At 37.1% G+C, this 20,140-nt stretch overlaps 1 protein-coding gene and 1 pseudogene across 1 annotated transcript; both read left to right on the top strand.

Moving 5' to 3' along the window:
- Positions 1 to 8,687: 8,687 nt before the first annotated feature.
- On the top strand, positions 8,688 to 16,397 carry LOC132166150 (uncharacterized). The gene is made up of 8 exons (XM_059576923.1): positions 8,688 to 8,981; positions 14,084 to 14,260; positions 14,363 to 14,484; positions 14,597 to 14,649; positions 14,850 to 14,913; positions 15,009 to 15,051; positions 15,159 to 15,206; positions 16,063 to 16,397. The coding sequence occupies exons 2-8, from the start codon at positions 14,180 to 14,182 to the stop codon at positions 16,222 to 16,224; spliced, it is 573 nt and encodes a 190-aa protein (XP_059432906.1). The 5' UTR covers positions 8,688 to 8,981; positions 14,084 to 14,179; the 3' UTR covers positions 16,225 to 16,397.
- Positions 16,398 to 17,778: 1,381 nt separating this feature from the next.
- Positions 17,779 to 19,869, top strand: LOC132166575 (probable inactive heme oxygenase 2, chloroplastic; annotated as a pseudogene).
- Positions 19,870 to 20,140: the final 271 nt, after the last annotated feature.

Below are 20,140 nucleotides of genomic sequence, written 5' to 3'. Positions count from 1 at the left end.
TAGTTCACTATTACACCGATTGGAACTTATGTTATCTCCACTACCATTTGTTAGTAATTTGATTTTGAATTTCCTAGAATTTTGAAGATGGAATTTATTTCTTTAAGCTTGCTAATGAATGAAAATTATTATTTTGTGATACTTCATTATTGTGGATAACATAATAATGACAATGTTCGTAGGTATCATTCCTGTTAAACCCTCATGAGACTTCACTCTTCTTCTATGGATGTTTAGGGGTTTAAAAGGCTTACTGTATACGCTAAATGCAATCATACATCCCACGAAAGAATGATTTATCTTATTTTTTCCAATTGATATTTTTGTTTTGTATTGCTAAGGGACTAGCAATATTTAAGATTGGGGGTGTGGTCAGCACTGAATGTCGCACATTCAAGCCCCTTAACTCACATTTGTTAATTCCTTAGCATTGTTATTTGTTTTATTTTGTGTTGTTTTAGTATTTTCAGGTGTTTAATAAAGATACAAGAAATATCATTGATTTTGGGCTTAAAACACACTTTGAGAAGCTACTGGTAGCACTGGGATCAAGCCCACAACAGAAGAGCTTGAGTGCACCTATGCTCGAGCACCCCAGCAACTAGGCTCGAGCGCATGCTAGCCTAGGCTCAAGCACATTCCCCATGGGCTCGAGCGCACTTGACCTTCTAGAATGCGACAGAAGCCCAATTCCACCTTGGACAAGGATTTCAGTCTCTCACTTGGACTAGGGACTGACTTACGATTTTTCTGGGATTTTCAAGATTTCTATGGTTTGTTTTACATCCTATAAATAGGCCTCTAAGCCTTGAAAAGAGGTGTGCTTAGTTTTAGATAGAAAATATCTTCTTGAAGGCTTAGAGAGTTGAAGAGAATAGGAACATGGCAGGAGGTCATCCCAGCAACAAGATGAGTAGCTAATTCTATAAGAGGGCATTGATGCAGCCCTTTCCAAGTAACAATGGTTTGATTGTATTTTAATTTGGGTTTTTATATATGGATGATAGTTGTGTAACTATGAGAATTGATTTTAATATTTATATTCAATCATTATGAAATTATTCCCTTGTCTTAGAAAGTCTTTTATATTAATTGAACTCAATCCTTCATATTTTTTGTTATTATATGAATGATTATTATACAACGGTTTTAACTGATACATGATTAATAGGATTTGATAGGCCTAAGAAAGACAAATTGTACTACACCCTAGTTTAATGTAATTTAGGTAGACAGTTCGTACCAACCGAAGATGAGTTATGCTTATCCCTCGATTGTATGTAGCCTATTAAGGAATTAGATAATCCATACTTAGGGAAGACGGATCGTACCGCATCTTAGTGGTTAGGTGAACGATCAATGCCAACCAAAGATAGATTATACTTATTTCTTAATGATGGTATTTTCTTGACTACTTGAGTGAGACGAGCCCTATATCATGTATAGTATGAACTTTCCTTATTAATTTATGATTGACCATTGTTATGCGGTTAGTGGTGAAATCAACCACATATTCTCTCTCTCTCATCGCTACTATCTTTACTTTTATGCATTTAGTTATAATCAAAAAAATCAAATCAATTATCTTTTAAATTGAGTTATATTTAATCTTAAAAAACTTGATAACAACACTCACACAGTCCTTGAGGTTTGACACATTCTATATAATCCTATCCCACAAAGATTCGTCTTATTACAAGTGGTAATTTTATTATTGATATATTTTTGCACACAAAAAGACCACATCATGACTCATGGATTTGGTTCATCGTCTGGAGGAGCCAGACCATCTAAGAGGATGGTTGTGGGGAGTTATCCACCCCAATGAAGCGGGACATTGCAAAGTATGTGGAGCAATGCCCAACCTGCCAACAAGTGAAGGTAGAGCATCAACGACCAGAAGGGACGTTCAAGCCATTGCTTGTACCTAAGTGGAAGTGGGACAAGATAGCTATGGATTTCATTTTGGGGCTACCTAAGGCAACTACTGGAGAAGACTCAATTTGGGCAGTAGTCGATCGTCTCACGAAGAGTGCTCATTTCATCCCTATGAAGGTTAAGGACCAGTTAGATAAGCTGCCAAGGCTATTTGTTTAGTATATAGTCCGAATACATGGAGTACTATCAGCAATCATTTCGGATAGAGACTCTCGATTTGCTTCGAGATTCTGGCAGAGCTTGCAGAAGGAGATGGAGACTTTTGGAAAACTGTTAAGTGCCAAAATATCCATATTTTAGCACTTAAACTTATGTGTGTTAATTCCTTAATATTATTAATTTGTGTTATTTTAGTTTATTTTTGTGTTTTCCACGCTTTTGTAGGCTTTTGGAAGAAAATGAAGTAAATTTGGAAGATTTGGGCTCAAAGAGAGAAATTGGGAAACGTTGGAGTGCGATCGATCGCAAGTTCCCTGCGATCGAGCGCACTACCAAAGAGGACAAGCTGCAAAGCAGCCAAGTGCAATCGAGCGCACACGGGTTGCGATCGATTGCACCCGTGCACTGGAGAATTCTAGAAGCTGCGGCCAGACTCTCTTTCCTTCCATATTAGGGTTTTTCAAGTCCCACTTGTAATATGACTAAAACCCTACGAATTTTCTAGGTTAACTAGTATAACAAGGACTTCTAAAGCCTATAAATAGACCTCTTAGCCTCTAGGATCAGGGGGAGAAAAGAGGCACAAGCTCTGGAAATGAACTGAAGGCTAAATCAAGAGGAGTTTGTGCTTTTCTTCTCTTCCACCTTTTATTTACATTATGTAGTTTATATTTTTAATTAGAGCTAGATTGAAGCCCTAATCATGTCTATTTATGATTGCAATATTAGCGCTTTTGTTACAATTATATTTTGGTGTATTTAACTTGATTAATACCTGTTATCTTGTATTCCTCATATGTGTGTGCCTGATCAACATATGCATGTGGTATGGACTAGTTAGTTAAATCAATTTGGATGACCGAGTCTTGGGTTTAACAAGAGTAACAAAAGATATCCACGCCGGATTCTTAGGTTAATCAACATGGGAAACCGGGAGTAGACACCCATGCTCTAGGCCTCGTGTGTTTGTCGATTTTCACAGTTTTATGCTTTCTTAAAGAACAACTTAGTAGACACCCATGCTAAATCCTTTAAGAAAGAAAAGAATTAGAGTAGACACCTATGCCTAATTCGTTGCTTAGGGAAATTAATAGCTTAAGGAGTAGACACCCATGCCCTTAGATTGACAAACATTAGATATACAGGTATAATTGGCGCATTGGCATATTGTTATCTTAATTAGTCTGATTAGTGTGGATATCAAAACCATAATCCCTTTTAGTTTTAGTTTATCTTTTATTTTAATTCTTTATATTAAATTCAATCGTGACAATTGAATTTTATATGTTTAATTAAATAGGAATTTACTTCTAAGCATAATTTACCAATCCTCGTGAGATCGATCTCGTACTTGTTGCACTATACTATCGTTTGATCTTATGCACTTGCGAGTAAAACATACAATTATTTGCCTATTAATTTATGTAGATATTTGTAACAACAAAAACCTATACTAGGCTTTTCACAGATTTGGAGAGTTAGGAAGTAATACTAGGCTTTTCATTGATTTGGAGAGTTGGAACCATCGAAGGGACTTTTGGAAGAGCTATATGATCCGGGTGAGTACAAACTCACATGATACTAGTCGTTATTTTTCCCGCATTGCACATGGCAAAGAAAAAAGTGAAACTTACAATGCGAGAGCGCAGCTTGGAAAGCAAAGACACGCCTTTGAACATCACTCTCTACACTAATCTGCGCGAAAATAGATTCAGAGAATTCGCATAATAAATCTCCATTCCCTAAAAAATAAAGATGGAGGAGAGTTCTAAGGTTTTGAGGGAGTATTTGCAATAAGCGATGATATGATAAAATTAATAGCAGTATTAAGAAATCGAAGACATACGATTTGCTTAAAAAGAATAAAAAATAAAAATCCAAGTATAGTGCTAGCATATAGAAACGGTTGGATATTTGCAAAGAAGAACAAAGTGGAGAATTACAAAAAGGAGACGTACTGATGGCCAAAAAGTTAGAGAATGCTTGCTGTCCCTAGGCCCTAGGGAGAGAGATCTTATATATATGTTGGAACATGAAAAATACGCTTAGAAAATTGTGCTTAAGCCTATACAATGGGAGTAAATAAGGCTATGTTTGGTAAACCCATTTCCCTCCTCTCAATACTATTCACTTCATTTTTTTTTTTTAAATGAACAAAACATTTTCACTTTTTATATCATATCGTTTATTTTATATATAACATAATTTGCTTTTACTACTATTTAAATAAAAAATCATTATAAATCAAAACTTTTTCACTTTTTCATTTCACTTTTTTACTTTTTTTATACCAAGCATTCTTACTTTTTTCTACATCAATCCACTCAGCTACAATATCTAAGAACAAGGAGTTTACCAAACAAAGCCTTATCACCTCTTGTTTTGCTATTTATATCCACTTTGCCCTTCAAGTTCACGACCAAATGCAACGAATGATTCTTCCAAAATACTACATTTTACGCCAACTTTTCTTACAAAGATGAACTATGAGATGGTTGTATGATATATAAGATACTCAACCGTCAACATATATATATATATATATATATATATATACACGGCTAATTAGAGAGAGTTTCAACCAGATGTATTTATCTAAATAAGCGAGTTCCTCAATTTGGGTTATCCAAACACTAATTGAATTTAATCGAATTGTCTAAACACTAGTTAGGGCTTCTTTTGTTTGATGGCTAGATTATTTGTAATTCAATCAACCAAATAGCTGCCAATCCCCATATGCTATTATTCCATGGCACCATATGTGATGTGGTCAAATTTTTAAGCGCATGACGCATGTGACCTTGTTCTTAAAGCCATGAAAACGAATATTTCGAAAAGAAAATTCAATGATGCAAAATGGGCATAAGGGCACCATCTTTATTGGAGGGCAATGCAAGGGTATAATCTCCCAAGTACGAATTACTGGGTACTCGGCGCTAAAATAAGAATACTGGAAGTAAATGCGTGATTGGCGACTGAATTACAAGCCAGTTGCCGTACTATGACTGGCTTATTACATCTTGAAACTGTCTTTATATACCTTTTAAAAGGAATTTGAATTCCAACAAGGACTTTTAAAAGAAAACGATCTCATTATACATTTTCCTAATTTGTATCTTTATCAAGGGCTGCTAGGTGTTCCAAGGATTCTTCCCAAATGATGTGGCAAGTACTATTTTGTATGGGAGTGGGAGACAAAGGAGAGAGAATGAAAATTTTTTAAGAAAAAAAATGCTTGCCACATCATTTGGGAAGCATTTTGGGAAGAATCTATTGGGATGTCTAGCATTATCTTTATCCCAGATGCTAGAGACTCATGCGTGTGGCTGAGCACCTTCTTTATGTTAAAAATATTATGTTATGGTTATTTATTTTCTTATGTATTCTAAGTCTACTAAGTTTACATTTTCTTAGTCTATTAAGTTACTTGCTTATCACTCATAGCCTTTCTATAAATAGAGGTCTCTGTAGTCCTTCATATTAATTAATATCAATACAATGTAGTCCATTGTGTGCTTTCGCTCTCCCTATTATTCTTCTACCGTACTATGTCTCTTCATTATTCTAATATGGTATCAAAGCCACTTTTTTGTGGCCTTCAATAATCTTCTAAGTGTGCTTTCGCTCTCCCTATTATTCTTCTGCCCTTCTATGTCTCTTCATTATTCTAATATGGTATCAAAGCCACTTTTTTGTGGCCTTCAATAATCTTCTTTTATAGTGTTTCCCTTTGATGAATTTCAGTCTCATTGCCCTACATCAAGCGCCGCCAAAATTTCTGTTGCCGATAGTCTCAAAATCGTGCTAGCCTATAGATCCGGAACTGCCATCGGCCCTCCGACGCGCCACCATGTGCCTTCGCTAGTTTTTGTCTGCGCCGCCGCTGCCCTTGCAGGAGCCACATGCTTCTGTCGCCGACGACAGTTCAGACGCTGCCAAGTATAGATCCAAAGAGATCTGAAGTGTCCAGGCTTCCGCGCGCTCACACGCGCCACCAGAAGGTTATGTCTGTCAATAAACAAGCCCTCACGCACGTCCCAAGAGCAGTTCACACGCCAGCAAGACTCGTCTAAGAACCTGCTCGTTCTTTTACGCGCCTCCACAAAGCTTCGATCACATCCGCGGTAGCGCCAGTCAATAGATCCAACTTAGATGAGTCTAGAGCCATCAGGCACAGCTTCATTGGAACAACCACGCGCCCCCACGCACCGCTCGAAGCTGCTGTTGATTTGCCCACGCGCCGCTGCAGCTCTTCCATGCACTGCCATGTCGGCTTGATCATGAAGGTTGCAGTTTCGGCTTATAGATCTAGCCCCACCGGTCAGATATCCGCCAAGAACGCCGCCATTAGACACTGGACGCGCCGATGGAAGCTCCTGTGCGTGGGTTTCATGCACTTCGGCGTAGCCGGCGCTTCCATGCGTGCACCACACGTGCCTGGGTCTTCAGCCTACCATGTCAGCCCTAGGTCGTGTCATCTAGCGACACATCATCAGGTCGGCCATGTCAGCTTCACTGCCACGTCAGCATATTGACCACGTTAGCTTAATTGCCATGTCAGTACATCGACCAAGTCATCGGCTCTGCCACGTCAGCACCTTGCTAGAATTGACTTGTCCTGTGTTGACTTTTGACTTTGACTTCTCTAGAGTTGACCGTTGACTTTGATCATTGAAAAAAAAAAAAAAAAGTTGAACAGGTGTTTCCTACTCAATTTTTCGTCCTGATTTCAAATTTGTGGTCAATTTTTTGCTTTTGGCATCTCTATATGGCAGAAAACAAGATTCTTTTCCAAATGTAGACATTTGTTTTATGCTGCTCAAGTTGGTTCATATATTGTTCAATTCGATTTCACAGCCTTTTTCTTTGGCGCAATTCAATCCGGTTCATTTTTCTTGCTGTAGGCACTCTCGGGTCAAACCAATCTTTCCTCAGGTCCATGGGTTTTCGGGCCAAAAAAGCCCCTTTCAACCGGCCCACTTATGCCTTGTCAAATGCCGCCATCACCTGTCATAGTAGCCTGTCCTAGGCCATTGATCCATTACTAGTGAGAATTTTTTGGGTCAGACCTTTCAACGGTTCAAGAGTTTCAGGCATAATTAGCTTCTTCAACCGGCATTTTTTCTCCCTACTTAGCTCAACCGACCAGGCGTGATAGCTTTTTCTCCGCTCGATCAGACGAGTCCAACTATTTCATTACTAGTATATGGTTTTCAAGTCAAATTACCACCAAGTGAACCAAGCTCCAGCTTAAATGCATAGCTCAATTCAAGTAGAATCCACCGGTCTCTAGCAACTTTTATGGCGTTACTTCGGCAACTCTTTGGCATAAGCAGCTTTTTCGGCGACTTAAACTCTTTCTTTCGCTTTCTTTTACCCAAACTCAAGCTTACACCTTGAGTTTGAAGGGAGATGTTAAGAATACTGAATATTATGTTAAGGTTATTTATTTCCTTGTGTATTCTAGGTCTACTAGGTTTACTTTTCCTTAGTCTATTAGGTTACTTGCTTATTGCTCATAACATCTCTATAAATAGATATTTCTGTAGTCCTTCATATTAATTAATATTAATACAATGTAGTCCATTGTGTGCTTCCGCTCTTCTATATATCTCCATTATTCTAACACTTTATAAAAAAGTATTAGTTCACTAATTCATTTTATGTTATAAAATAAGTGTGTCAAGTGATCATTTTTTAACATAATATAAAAATTGGGGTATTAAATTTCAACATTAAACTCTCCAGGCTATCCAGTATTTTTCAAATAAAATATTTAACTTGAATAAATAAGTAAATTCATAATTTTTTATTTGTTTATCAACTCATATTACAAAAGATATTTGTCTAGTCAGCCACTAATTAAAAGGGCCATTAAAAGTTCAGTACATTAGAGTCTAAGTAGTTTTATTTTACCTTTTCATGTTATATTAGAGGTGATCTTTAACATGCTCAAGGGTAGAGAAAGTGATGATTCTCATTGCCATCAAACAATTTAGGGGAAATTATCCTTTCCTTTCATGAATTACCATTCGATTACCATATACCCCTATTAACTACCAACTTTACATCACGATCCCATCAAACTACCATTTCATTATCAAAACCCCCATTTCATCAGTCAAAGTTGTTAAGTTTGACGGTCAACAATGAACAGTATCGTGAACAGTACGATTGACCGTCTGACTTAATGGCTTTAACTAATGAAATTGAGGTTTTTGTAACGAAATGGTAGTTTAATGAAATCGTAATTTAAAGTTGATAGTTACTGAGAGAAAATAATCATCGTGTGTTAGTCCATGAAAGAAAGGATAATTTCCCCCAACAATTTACTTTTCCCCTTTTCTTTTACGATAAAAGATAAAATACTGGGCCTCTTTTCTTTCTTTAGGGAGCACAAGTTAAAGTTTCAATTTATTTCCGTAGAATGAACACATGCAACGGGATATATTTCCGTAGAGTGTTCCTGCATAGTAAAACGGCGTCGTTTTGACATTAAAAAAAAAAAATAATTGAAACTCAAAACGGCGTCGTTTTAATCATAGATATAAACTTAACTTTCCTTTGAATCCTCAGCCCTAACTCCTCACGCCTGCTGCCCTCTCTACTCTCCACTCTCCTGCGGCCCTGCATCCTGCCTCTCTCTCTCACACCGCGCGGCCGTCTCTCTCCGGGTGCCTCTCTCTCTCTCTCTCTCGCCTCCCGCGTCCTTCTGTGGAATCTCTCTCACGCTTTCTCGTTGCAAGCGGCAAGCCGTTGTGTCTCTCTCTCGTCGCCCTTCTTGTCCGGTGGCTTAACTTCACCGTCGTCTCCCTCGCTTTCTCGTTGCAAGCGGCAAGCCATCGTATCTCTCTCTCGTCTCCCGTTGTCTCCCGTCTTTTCAGGTATAGATTTTTCGAGTTTCTTCATTTTCTTTGATTTTTATTTTTTGAACTAATTGAGGGTTTAAATTTTGATTCTTTGATTTTGAACATTTGATTCTTTGATTTTGCATTTATTTTCGAGTTTGTTTATATTATTAGGATTTAGGAATACTGGGGAATGAAAATGATAGATTTTTAGTTTCTTACGCTACCTTGATTTTTCCTGCAAATAAATTTTCTTCTTTTGGATAAGCATTTGCTAATTGCTGTAATTATTCTTGAAATTTGTATTGCTGTTGGGTCCTTGTTTTTCTTCTCTGTTTGTGTCAAGTTTTGGTTGTTTAGGACCTTTAGGTATGATGTATAGGCTGGGTGCATGGGGTGCATTCATTGGCTTTTTTTCTTCAGAAGATTGATTGTTGTTTGATAAAGTGTTTTTGCATCTTATAACTTGATTATGTTTAACTTAATGTTTGTGATATGCAATTATATTTGACTGGTTATGCAAATCAAGTTAATTAGTATTATTGAATGGCTAAGATTTGTCTAAGTTTATTGTATCCCTTTATATTCTTTTGTAATTTTCAAGCCCAACTCCTCAAGATGCCCAACTTCCAAGGATGACTTCTCAAAATGTCATGTTTTATTTCTCTCCCTTCTTGCCAAATCTCGTTTTTCAAGAGTTATAAAAGTTGCCTTAGAGAACTTTTTTTTTTTTGATAATTAATGTTGTATATATCAAATGCGCAAAGGGGCGCAACCCTAGTATACATGGAGTATACAAGAGAACGCCTAAGTATGAGAAGAGAAAAGAGTAAGAAAATCAAAAAAGCTAATCACTAATGGAGCAAGCCATGTGACTGTCCAAGTGAAAAGAGTAAAAAGAAAAAATGTGTGAGTTCCTCAAGGGACCTTGCGGAATCCTCAAAAAATCCAGCATTTCTTTCCCTCCATAGGCACCACATAAGACATAAGGGGACTATCTTCCACACTACTGCAGTCCGAGAGCCTCCTCCCGTCCACCAGCAGGCAAACAAGTTCTTAACACTGCATGGTAGAACCCAACACAACCCGAACCGACTAAAGACTGCATACCATAAGGCACGAACAACTCTACAGTGAAGAAGAAGGTGATCAACAGACTCCCCATCCGACTCGCACATACAACACCTATTAACCACAACAATACTTCTTTTTCTGATATTATCCAAGGTAAGAATCTTTCCGAGCGACGCGGTCCAAGCAAAGAAAGCCACTTTCGTAGGAGCCTTCGTCCGCCAAAAGTTGCCTTAGAGAACTTTTGTAAGTGTTTGCTGATATAATCCTACGTATTCGCATTCTACAGTACTGCACTTATTTAGGACGATCAGTATAAATTATTTTTTAGTTGAGGACCATATATAGGATCATATGTACCTGCTATTCATCTTATTATTTTAACCTTAGGCTTAGACCCTATGATAATCAAGACCAAACAAGATTTGTTGCTCGCGCTAACCCTAACTAGGATATATCACCATGTCTCGTATACGCCAGTGCCATCTTGAACGGTGTGGAAGTATTTAAGTTGAACGGATCGGACGGTAGTCTTTGCTGGGCTCAACTCGGAAGTGGAGGGGGTTACATCTTTAATTGAAACCCTAGGCCAACCACCAACGAAGTCAAAAAATAATCAGAAAACAACAATTGCAATAATTGGTGGTGCAATTTTTGTCGTTGTTCTACTCTCTATTACTGGTTTAGTGGCTTTCCGGCCGAGTAAAAGAGCCAAGTCAACTAAGATGCAGGGCTCATCTCTACCTTCCGAATTATTTCGTAAGTTTTCGTTTATTGAAATCAAATCGGCCACAAATGATTTCAATAAGGTTCTAATCATAGGGGTCGGAGGGTTTGGCAATGTTTATAAAGGGTACTTTCATGACGGGACCACCCAGTTACAATCAAACGACTGAAATCTAGGTCACAACAAGGGGCTCACGAGTTCCACACCGAGATTGCGATGCTCTCCCAGCTACGACACTACCATCTCGTGTCTTTGAGTGGCTATTGCAATGATGACAGTGAGATGATACTTGTATACTATTATGTGTCCCGTTGAAACCTACGTGATCATCTATATGACACCAAAAATCCTCCTCTATCGTGGAAGCAACGGCTTGAGATCTGCATCAGTGTCCCATGGGTTGTAATACCTCTACATTGATGCGAAGCACATGATCATTCACTGTGATGTGATGACAAGAAGTATTGTTTTGGATGAGAAATGGGTGGCCAAGGTTTTTGATTTTGGAGTATCCAATATTGGACCAACTAGTGTGATAGTAATTAAACAGACTCCAAACACACCTAGAGGGGGGCTGAATAGGTGTTTATCACAATATATGCGGAATTAAAAGTATGAAGCAATAAACAATCAATCACCAAAATATGTAAAGCAGTAAAGTAATGAACACAAATATTTTGGTGACGAAGAGGAAACCTTTTAGAAACCGTTCTAAAAGTAAAATCTCTCCGGGGCAGCCAAACCTAGGATATCACTATAAAAAAATCAATCAAGAGATTATAGACACGGAGAGACTTACAATCCTTTGCAAGTCCTTGGCTCTGTAAGAATCAACAAGCCTCCAGCTCGTCTTCCTTGCTCACTAATCTTCACCGTGATACTCCTTTACTGGACCTTTTCGATAGACTTCTTCATCATAGTTGATTACACAATACAATTTATCAACAAATTCAAACACTCCGAGAGTATGGCTTCAAAGCACATAAACATAAAATCTCTCTTAGCCCACAAGGAAATAAACACTCTAAACACTTAGAATGTTTTCACTCTATTTGAGCTTCTTCTCTCTGTTTTCCTTGATCAAAATCGAGCAGCATGAGTGCTCTATTTATAGCCACAAATGAGAAAGCCCTTCAAATGAATTAGGTGAGTTTTTTGATTGGCCGTCCAAACGAACTCACCTCGTGGGCGACATGCGGACAGCATCCCGGGATTCCTGCATGAATTTAATGCGCGGTGCTGACTTTTGGCCAATGGTCCGTCCAGACGAAGACTTTTCCCTTTTGGACGACATGACTTTATGGCGAAATGTTCCCGTGTTTTCTGGAGCATTTAAGTCGGCAACGACCATTTTGACCAAGTTCGTCCTGACTGATGAACATTGCCGTCCGGACGGCCAGTGCACGGCTTGCGTACGGATCTCTCGGGAATTACTATAGAAGATTCTTGGACTTAGAAAATTTCATCGAAAACTTGCTCATCCGTCCGGACGGGTGAACAGTATCGTGAATAGTGCTGGTGAATAGTACTTCCACTTTTGGGCACTGAATTTAGCCAACAAAAATACTAACATAGTGAGTGCAAGACCCACGTAAGCACTATACTCTTTCGGTGTAGTGCTGTGTGAAGTATTGTGTGCAAGACCACCGTTGCTTTGTATGGCTGAGAAGGACCAAGTGAGCCTAGCGCAATGGGCCTCAAAGTGCTATCACAACAAAATGCTTGATTAGATTGTCGATCCGTTTTTGAAAAGTGAGATCACACTGGAGTGTCTGGAGAAATTTGGTGCGATTGTGGTGGATTGTTTGCTCGATGATTGAACCAAGTGGCCATCCATGAACGAGGTAGTGTGGCGCCTTGAGTTGGCATTACAAATGCAGGAGAGTGCCAACGATATCAGTCATTGTGGGGAAATGAAGGGACCCCTCTTTCAAGAGTTGGCAAAAGGTGACTGTGACGACATGTTTACGGTTAGTAGTGAAGGCGTGTTGAGTGCAAAAAGTATCCGTCTGAGCATGATAGAAAATTTTGCTAATAAGGATTCTGATTGTTTGTTCCCTAGGATTGTGTGTTCTCTTAACGCATGGTTACAAAAGGGGGATGAAAGAATGTTGTAATTGCTAGCAAAAATAAATAAATTAATAAGTTGTATGTTTTATAATTGTTATTAGTGGTGATATTGTTAAAGATAATGTTCTTGCTTCAAATATTCAAGTTCAAAAGTTTGAATTATCAGACCAAACGCATAATTCAAATTCAAAACATTTGATGACATTATCTTCTCACCCTCTTCAAATCTTCTTAAAATTAATGTGACTTTTAAAATTATTATTAAATTACTATAATAAATGGAGAAAATACAAATCATGTAGCTAATCTATATCCACAGCATTATAAATGGCGAAAATACAAAATCAGTCCTTATAGTTTACCTGATTTACTATTAACTCGTTGTGGTATCAAAATGAACTCATAATTCCTATGGGGTATGCCAAAAAAACAATTTAGTTACGACAGTCAAATTTCATCCACTAATTTAATAGATTTTTGTTATTGTGGCACTTAAATAGGACGCGTGTTACAATTTTATTGGCTAACGTTTCGCGCTATTAGAATATGTTAAGTTATTCAATGTTTTAGTTGTAGGGATTAAGGGGCCTCCACTACCGTGTCAAATATGTGGGAAGTGAAGTCACCGTGCTCGAATTTGGATCATCTGATAAATATATAGCAACTAATTTTGTCACCGTATTGCCCTTTAGAAAGTAAAATTCATCAATCTTGTTACCTTTCATCACATCCGATGAGTCTTTACGAACTTCACCTTCACCAAAATACTTGTATTAAAGGAAGTGATCCGAAATGCCAAAAAAAAGACTTTTCTTTAAATTTGGTATATGTCAAACATTTGTCAAAGTCCAAACAAAGAAACAATAATAACAAGTTTTGAACCCTGGTAAATATATTTACCAGATTTCAAGTTCATAAACAATAATAATGACGACAAGTTTTGAACCCCCTTTTTTTTTAAGTAATGACAGCTCCAAATGTTAGTTAGGACTAACCTACCAGCATTGTAGAATAGTTATAATTTCTAATGATGAAATTGTTTCTAAAAAAAAAATCACAAAATGAAAAATTAAGTTGAAATAAAAGATGAATCTCTTTATTTTCATTATCAATCTAGTTTGCTAAAATTGCAATAAAAAAGAGCAATATAACAATTGAAATTTCTCACAACCCCTTTCTAGGTGACTTTGAGTTCAAACGCATATAGATCGAGTTTAAAGCATCCAAAACGATTTGTTGTTTTATTTACACTATGTCACATGTCGTTTAGGTCATCTTCCAACTTAAAACCCAGAACAAACCTCAGCAACCCACAATTGTAGAGGTGAGTACTACAATAACAAAAAGTGGCCGCAACAAAGCAAAGATGAGCAACAGGCAAGGCCCACCCAAGCACCAAAACAGTTTTGCTTGGAAACCAAACGCCGGCGTCAAGATCAACGAAACGGTATTACAAAACACTCACCTTTCTCTAGAAAGAATAAACGGATTTTACTTGTTCAAAAAGTGCTTTTCAAAATCAGTAGCTGAAAATAAATAGTTGTAACAGGAAGTTGGGGGAAAGCTCAGGCCGTACTCCGAGATTACGGGGGTGTGCCCCCGTTGTAAAGAACAGATCGACTGGAAACGCCGTTACGGAAAGTACAAGCGCCTTACTGAGCCAGCCAAATGGTATTTTTTTTTCTCTTTTTTAATTTTTGTTGTTTTCTAGTTCTCAATTTTTTTAAGGACCAATTCAATTTCAATGGCCACTTGTTGATTTTGTTGTTGGATTGAATTACAGTCAGCGATGTTCGAAACGCGTCGTTCGTCAGGCGTACCATAATCTCTGTACCGGTACTTGGTTTCGCTATTTGAATTCCTTGTGGTTCTGTTTGGTGTCATTGAAACCGTTTTCCCACGAAACAACAAAGAATTTTGGGTCGAAAGGCATATTTGAGAAAGTATTTTCTGTGAAACAAACAAATTGTGTTCCTTTTTCCTTTTTTGGCTGTTGGGTTTTGGTTGATTTTGGCATTGGGTTGATTTGGACATAGGTTGTGCTAAGGAGCAGGGTGTATGCGCCAAGTGTTGTTCCCGTGTGGATCGTATAGTCGGAAGGTTTTTGTTTGACAAGTTATTTCTTTGAGTTATGTATGAATTTATTTATTTATTTATTATTATTTTTTTTGAGTGCTTTTGGTTTTTTATTGTAGAGATTCTTCGGAAGTAGAGGCTGAGCAAAAGTTGCTTGAGGAGGTTAGTTTCTTTTTCGCTATGTTACAATTTGTATGCGGTTCTGAAAAGAAGGCTTGGATTTTTGCATTTTGGAAGCTAATTGATGGGTTTGTGTGATTTTGTTCTAGGCAGTTAAGAATGCTCGAGAAAGGGACCGAAGGTCTCTGCTACGTGCAGTAAGTTCTTTAAAGCAATGCTTTTCATCCATTTTCGTATTGTTATTAGTATAAAGATTTTATTTTCCCATCAGTTGTTTGTTATTAATTTCTTGTCGGATATATAGGGTAAGAACAGATACTTTATACCATATTTATGAAGAATCTACCTTTTACTTATTCAAGAAGTCCTTATATCACCAACCTTTCATTGAGAAATAATTAACAATGTTGTAACTCCTAATTTAGATCATATGCTGTAGTGTTTTCCAAGAGATTGTAATTGCCGCCATGCTCAAAGCTTAAATTGAATAATGTCTCTTTCTGTATGAAACTTCTAGATTCAAAATTTTCTTTGCTGTTGTTATGATAATTATATGCTTGTCTTGCTTGTAACCCGTCGAGAAATTAATTTTGGAATTTTCAACCGTTTTGGTGTTAAACCGTCCTCTTCCGTGGTATGCCAAGATTCACTTCTAGGAGATGGACATCACATCATATGAATTTGGAATCAATAAGACAATAACATTAACTGTTATAAGCTCAACTACCACCAAGTTTTGAATTGCATTGTGAATCCCAAGTTGATAAGGCGTTTGCCCTTATATAACATACATCTCTTTACTGTGCATTTTATTCAGTTTCTACTGGTATCTCAGGTTCTGTAATCTTTCCCGGTTATTGTTCTATTAATGGGTATTTCTAGTTCTTACCAAGTTGAGCATGCTTTGATGTGCACAGTTGGTGAACATTTTATGGATTTAGATCCTTGACAGGGGAAACTAATCCAATAATGGTGCTTTTTGTGCTTCATTGTTCTTTTTTGCCCGTTTTCTTCTGTAACGTGTGGTATTATTTTCCTTTTATGTTGCACCAGATGAACAAAGGTAAATCTAAAAGTTCGGAGAAAACACCAACCGACAAAGAAGACAAGGTTGGGGAGTTATTTCCCGCTGCATCACTTGAGGAATATGCTAAGCAAAGCAGGAATGATAATGGTGATGATGACGATGACCTAATTTTGAGTCGAGGGATATGAACAGTGTGTCAAAACGAATATTTAAATGAAATAGTAAAAGTAATAATTTTACTAGCTAAAATAGTATCTACATTTTTGCTATTTACTTTTTCTTTTTCATTTAAATATTCTTTTTTCAAATATTTGGAGGTAGAACATGGCAATAAAGATTGTGACAGATTGGTTTTAAGGCATTCATAGGCTAATATTTTATTAATATCAGGTGCTGCATATGATATGGTATTCATCTGAATTTTCGCGGGGATAAGCTTAAAAAAATTCGTCCATTTTTCATGTACTGTTATTCCCCAGTCCCCAGCCCCCCACCGGTTTTGTTATATTTGGGCACCTACGGGAGGGCCAGATTGCTTGCATAAATTGTAGGAACTGACCAATCTAATCTCCGTTTTTCATAATTTAAATTGATTTCCAGGGTTTGAGGATGCGACAAATAATAACTCCGTAGTGTTTAGAAATGACCTACTACCTATATACTAAATGTTTAACGAAAGCCGCTATCAAATGATTAGTTAAAAAAAGTAAGGTTATTTAGTAAACTGTTAATTATCATACAACTTGATGTGATAATAAAAATTAATCTACTTGTAAACAAAAAATTTTTAATTATTAATTTTAGCTGTCAGGTTTTATTAGTTGTATACAATTTTTATAACAGTTTTATATATATATTAGAGCAGTTTCTTTCATTGGCATTTGCATAAACATAATTGAAATATTATGATAGTCGATAAAGGTTATAATATTCTCCATTATAAAAACTCAACAAAATAATACTAAAAGTTATATATATATATACATTTTTTATTTTTTTGAAAAATATGAAACTTCTATCGATAAAATTTCACGAGCATAAAGCTCTGAAAATTATAGCAAAAAGTTATGATGGTTATAAAGTTCTAAAAATGACTTTAAGCTTATGCTAACCCATATACAATTACATTTAAGGAATAAATCTGCTTCGTGCAGACTAAATTTAGGACATGGGTAGTCTAAATACAAAAACAAAAATAAAAAACTAGATAACTAAAAATCCGGTTGTAAGAATTAAACCCCCACATCGATCTACTCGGCCAGGACAACAACTCAATTTTCAACCCGAAGGCCAAGACAACAAAATAAAAAACAAAAAACCCCATAAGTAGCAGCGGAGGAGCACGACATCGTAAACATCCTTTCGGAAGACACGCTTTGGGCGAAGAAAACGATCAGATATAAGGTTGAAGAGACTAGATCTGGATCTAGATCTAGATTTACAAACTAGATCTAAAGCAACCCCCAAAAAATGGAGACCGAAGAAGCCTACACACAAAACATTGAGCATTGCTACCGGGAAATGAGAGGAAAGAATAATAAAGAATAAATGAGTAACTTTTATAATTGATAAATAAGTAAAATATTTGGAATCAGGCACAAAACAAAAGCAATTTGGTTATATACTCACTCATACTGGGGTTAGCAAGCAATTCGGTGAATCATGGCTTATTGGAATCGGACTAATAAATTATGTCCATGTTCGCCATTTTTCAATTAAACTTTCTAAGTAGGTACCGTACCTACAAATAGATAAATTCACAAGAAATCTACAATCTAGGGGATAAATAAAGAGAAATCTGAGAAGAAAATTCAAAGCTGAGAGCTCTCTCTCCCCTAAAACAATGTCGTTGATGGGGACAACAACCCTGCTACAACCTCATCATCATCTTCTTGCACGGCTTTTAGTTCCAATTCCACTGTCGTTAAGCATTCCAGCGAACATGATGAATCAATGTAAGAGGAAGGAGATTCGGAATGGAAGAACCCTAATCCAATGTTGCTCTGACTCCGCCACGGCGTCCACATCGTCTCCTTCTTCACTGGCTCCAGAGAATGCTACACCAGTCATAAGGAGGAGGAAGAGGTACAGGAGGCAGTTGGCATCACAGAGGAGATGAGATTCGTCGCCATGAGACTCCAAAATGCTAACAACCAAGACTCATCCAGTGAAGACGTTAAGGAAGAGGAGGGTAACGATGATGTTGGTGGAGTGACGTGGTGGCCCATCATGGACGGGTTCCTCAAGTACTTAGTTGATAGCAAGCTCGCCTTCAACATTGTGGAGCGCATTGTCGACTAATCCAACCATGTTGCCTGTGAGTAGAGCTAGTTTCATCCTAACTATTATTCTCAAATTAAATTAAATTAATTATTATTATTTTTTTGGGATAAGTAATGATTTAAAATTTTATCTATAATGAGATAATGTTGATTTATGATTTTGGTCCAGATGCCTATTTCAGAAAAACCGGATTGGAACTATCAGAAGGTCTTGGGAGAGATCTAGAGTGGCTTAGCCAACAAGGTTTTCTAATTTCAGAACCATTTCTACAATATATATTTTGAACATGTAGCAGGAGGTCAAGTGATAGCAAGATAGGTGTGTTTGAATTTGTGTTCTTCCCCCCATGGTTTGACAGTTTGGATGTCATGTTGGATACATACTTGTGCAATTTCTTTATCTCACCTTATTGGAACTTTATAATCGCTTTGCTGAGTATACTTTATACTGTGTATTTTATAAAATCATATCTTACTATTTATTAATTCAATGAATTGTGATGAAAGTAGCATCTATTTCTTTCTCTGTGCGATGCTTACAACTACAATCTGAATGTCAAGTTCAGGAAATTCCATTTGAGAATTGTGCTGATAATTTGTGTTATTGAAAATGGGAATTGGTTATAAGGAAGTTGCCTTCTTTTCAGCATAAGGCCAAAGAAAGTTGGAAAACTATATCATATCGAACAAATGGTGGCACAGATTAAAGAATGAATCTGTTGAATCTTTACCATGGACCTATATCTTTTTGAAAAATTCCTATTTGGCTTTGTGAGGCAAAGTTAAATATTTTGAAATGGCTATGTTTCCATAGCATGTGAATTAATTAATTTTTTTTTTTTTGTTCTCCTGTTGATTTGTTGTATTTAGGCTTCTGAGAAGCTCTTAGAAGGAAGGGGACTGGAGTTTTACAGATGGGAGGGGGATGTGCCAGAGTTGATGAAAGATGTCCGTGAGAAGCTCAACATGCTTGGAGAGGTTAATGTCTAATTGGTTTGCGTTGGCTTTTGCTGGAAGATTACTTATCAGTTGGATGTTTGAAATGCTTTGATGCAGCACTGGATACGTGATGAGAAAAACAAATGCCTAAAAGAAGCCACAAAGTCATTTCAGTTTTTGGGGCAAATTGTTTGCTTGATCATCTTATGAAGTCATCTACAACTTAGAGTTTGGATAGTTTGTTAAAAGGTAAAGTCGCAGTTAATTATTCAATGGAATAGATGTGTTGCTTATGATTTTAATGACTTTCCTCTTCCTTTATTACCTTAATCCTTTTCTTATCAGCTTGATAACCTTGCTAATTTATCCCATCAGAAAGGCATACTGGATTGGCTCCCCAAGTACAGGAACGCTTCCTCTCCATGTAGACTACCAAGACATAATTCTTTTTGATATTCAAATTTAGTATATAATGTGGACGACCTGTGAGTTCTTAGTTACAATTGTTAACAATATTTTGTCTAATGGCAAATGGACTATTGACTACACCAACATCCTCCCACTTCGTCAAGTACTAGTAGTTATCTCATTGCTCAATGAGATTGTTTGTTTGCTTCATCTTTGCTATTTAGTAGATTAGTTTATTAGATTTGAAGCCATGAAATGCATCATTTTCAAAGCACACATGCGTGCCCATGACCCCATTAGAAGGTGTTGGGCGATTCTACGTCGCCTCAAGCATTCCATCTTCTAGAATGAGGCCGAGCTTAATTGCATTCGAGCTTAACTAGCCATGTGTCAAGCTTATCAGCTAATCTCACAAGCACCGGCACCTCCTTCCAGTTCGTACAACCTGATGCAATATCAAGAAGAAGAGCCAATA

The sequence above is a fragment of the Corylus avellana genome, chromosome ca11 (genome assembly GCF_901000735.1).
Source record: "Corylus avellana chromosome ca11, CavTom2PMs-1.0".
Lineage (NCBI taxonomy): Eukaryota > Viridiplantae > Streptophyta > Magnoliopsida > Fagales > Betulaceae > Corylus > Corylus avellana.
The sequence above is the reverse complement of the archived record's forward strand: the minus strand, read 5'-3'. Positions and strand labels throughout refer to the sequence as shown.

What these genes read in the sequence shown, in the direction of transcription:
- LOC132166150 (XM_059576923.1), top strand. Translation starts at nt 14,180, where the DNA reads ATGAGCAACAGGCAAGGCCCACCCAAGCACCAAAACAGTTTTGCTTGG. An exon ending in GTACCATAATCTCTGTACCG is followed by an intron (nt 14,650 to 14,849) that starts GTACTTGGTTTC and finishes ATTTGGACATAG; the next exon opens with GTTGTGCTAAGGAGCAGGGT. An exon ending in GAAGGTCTCTGCTACGTGCA is followed by an intron (nt 15,207 to 16,062) that starts GTAAGTTCTTTA and finishes ATGTTGCACCAG; the next exon opens with ATGAACAAAGGTAAATCTAA.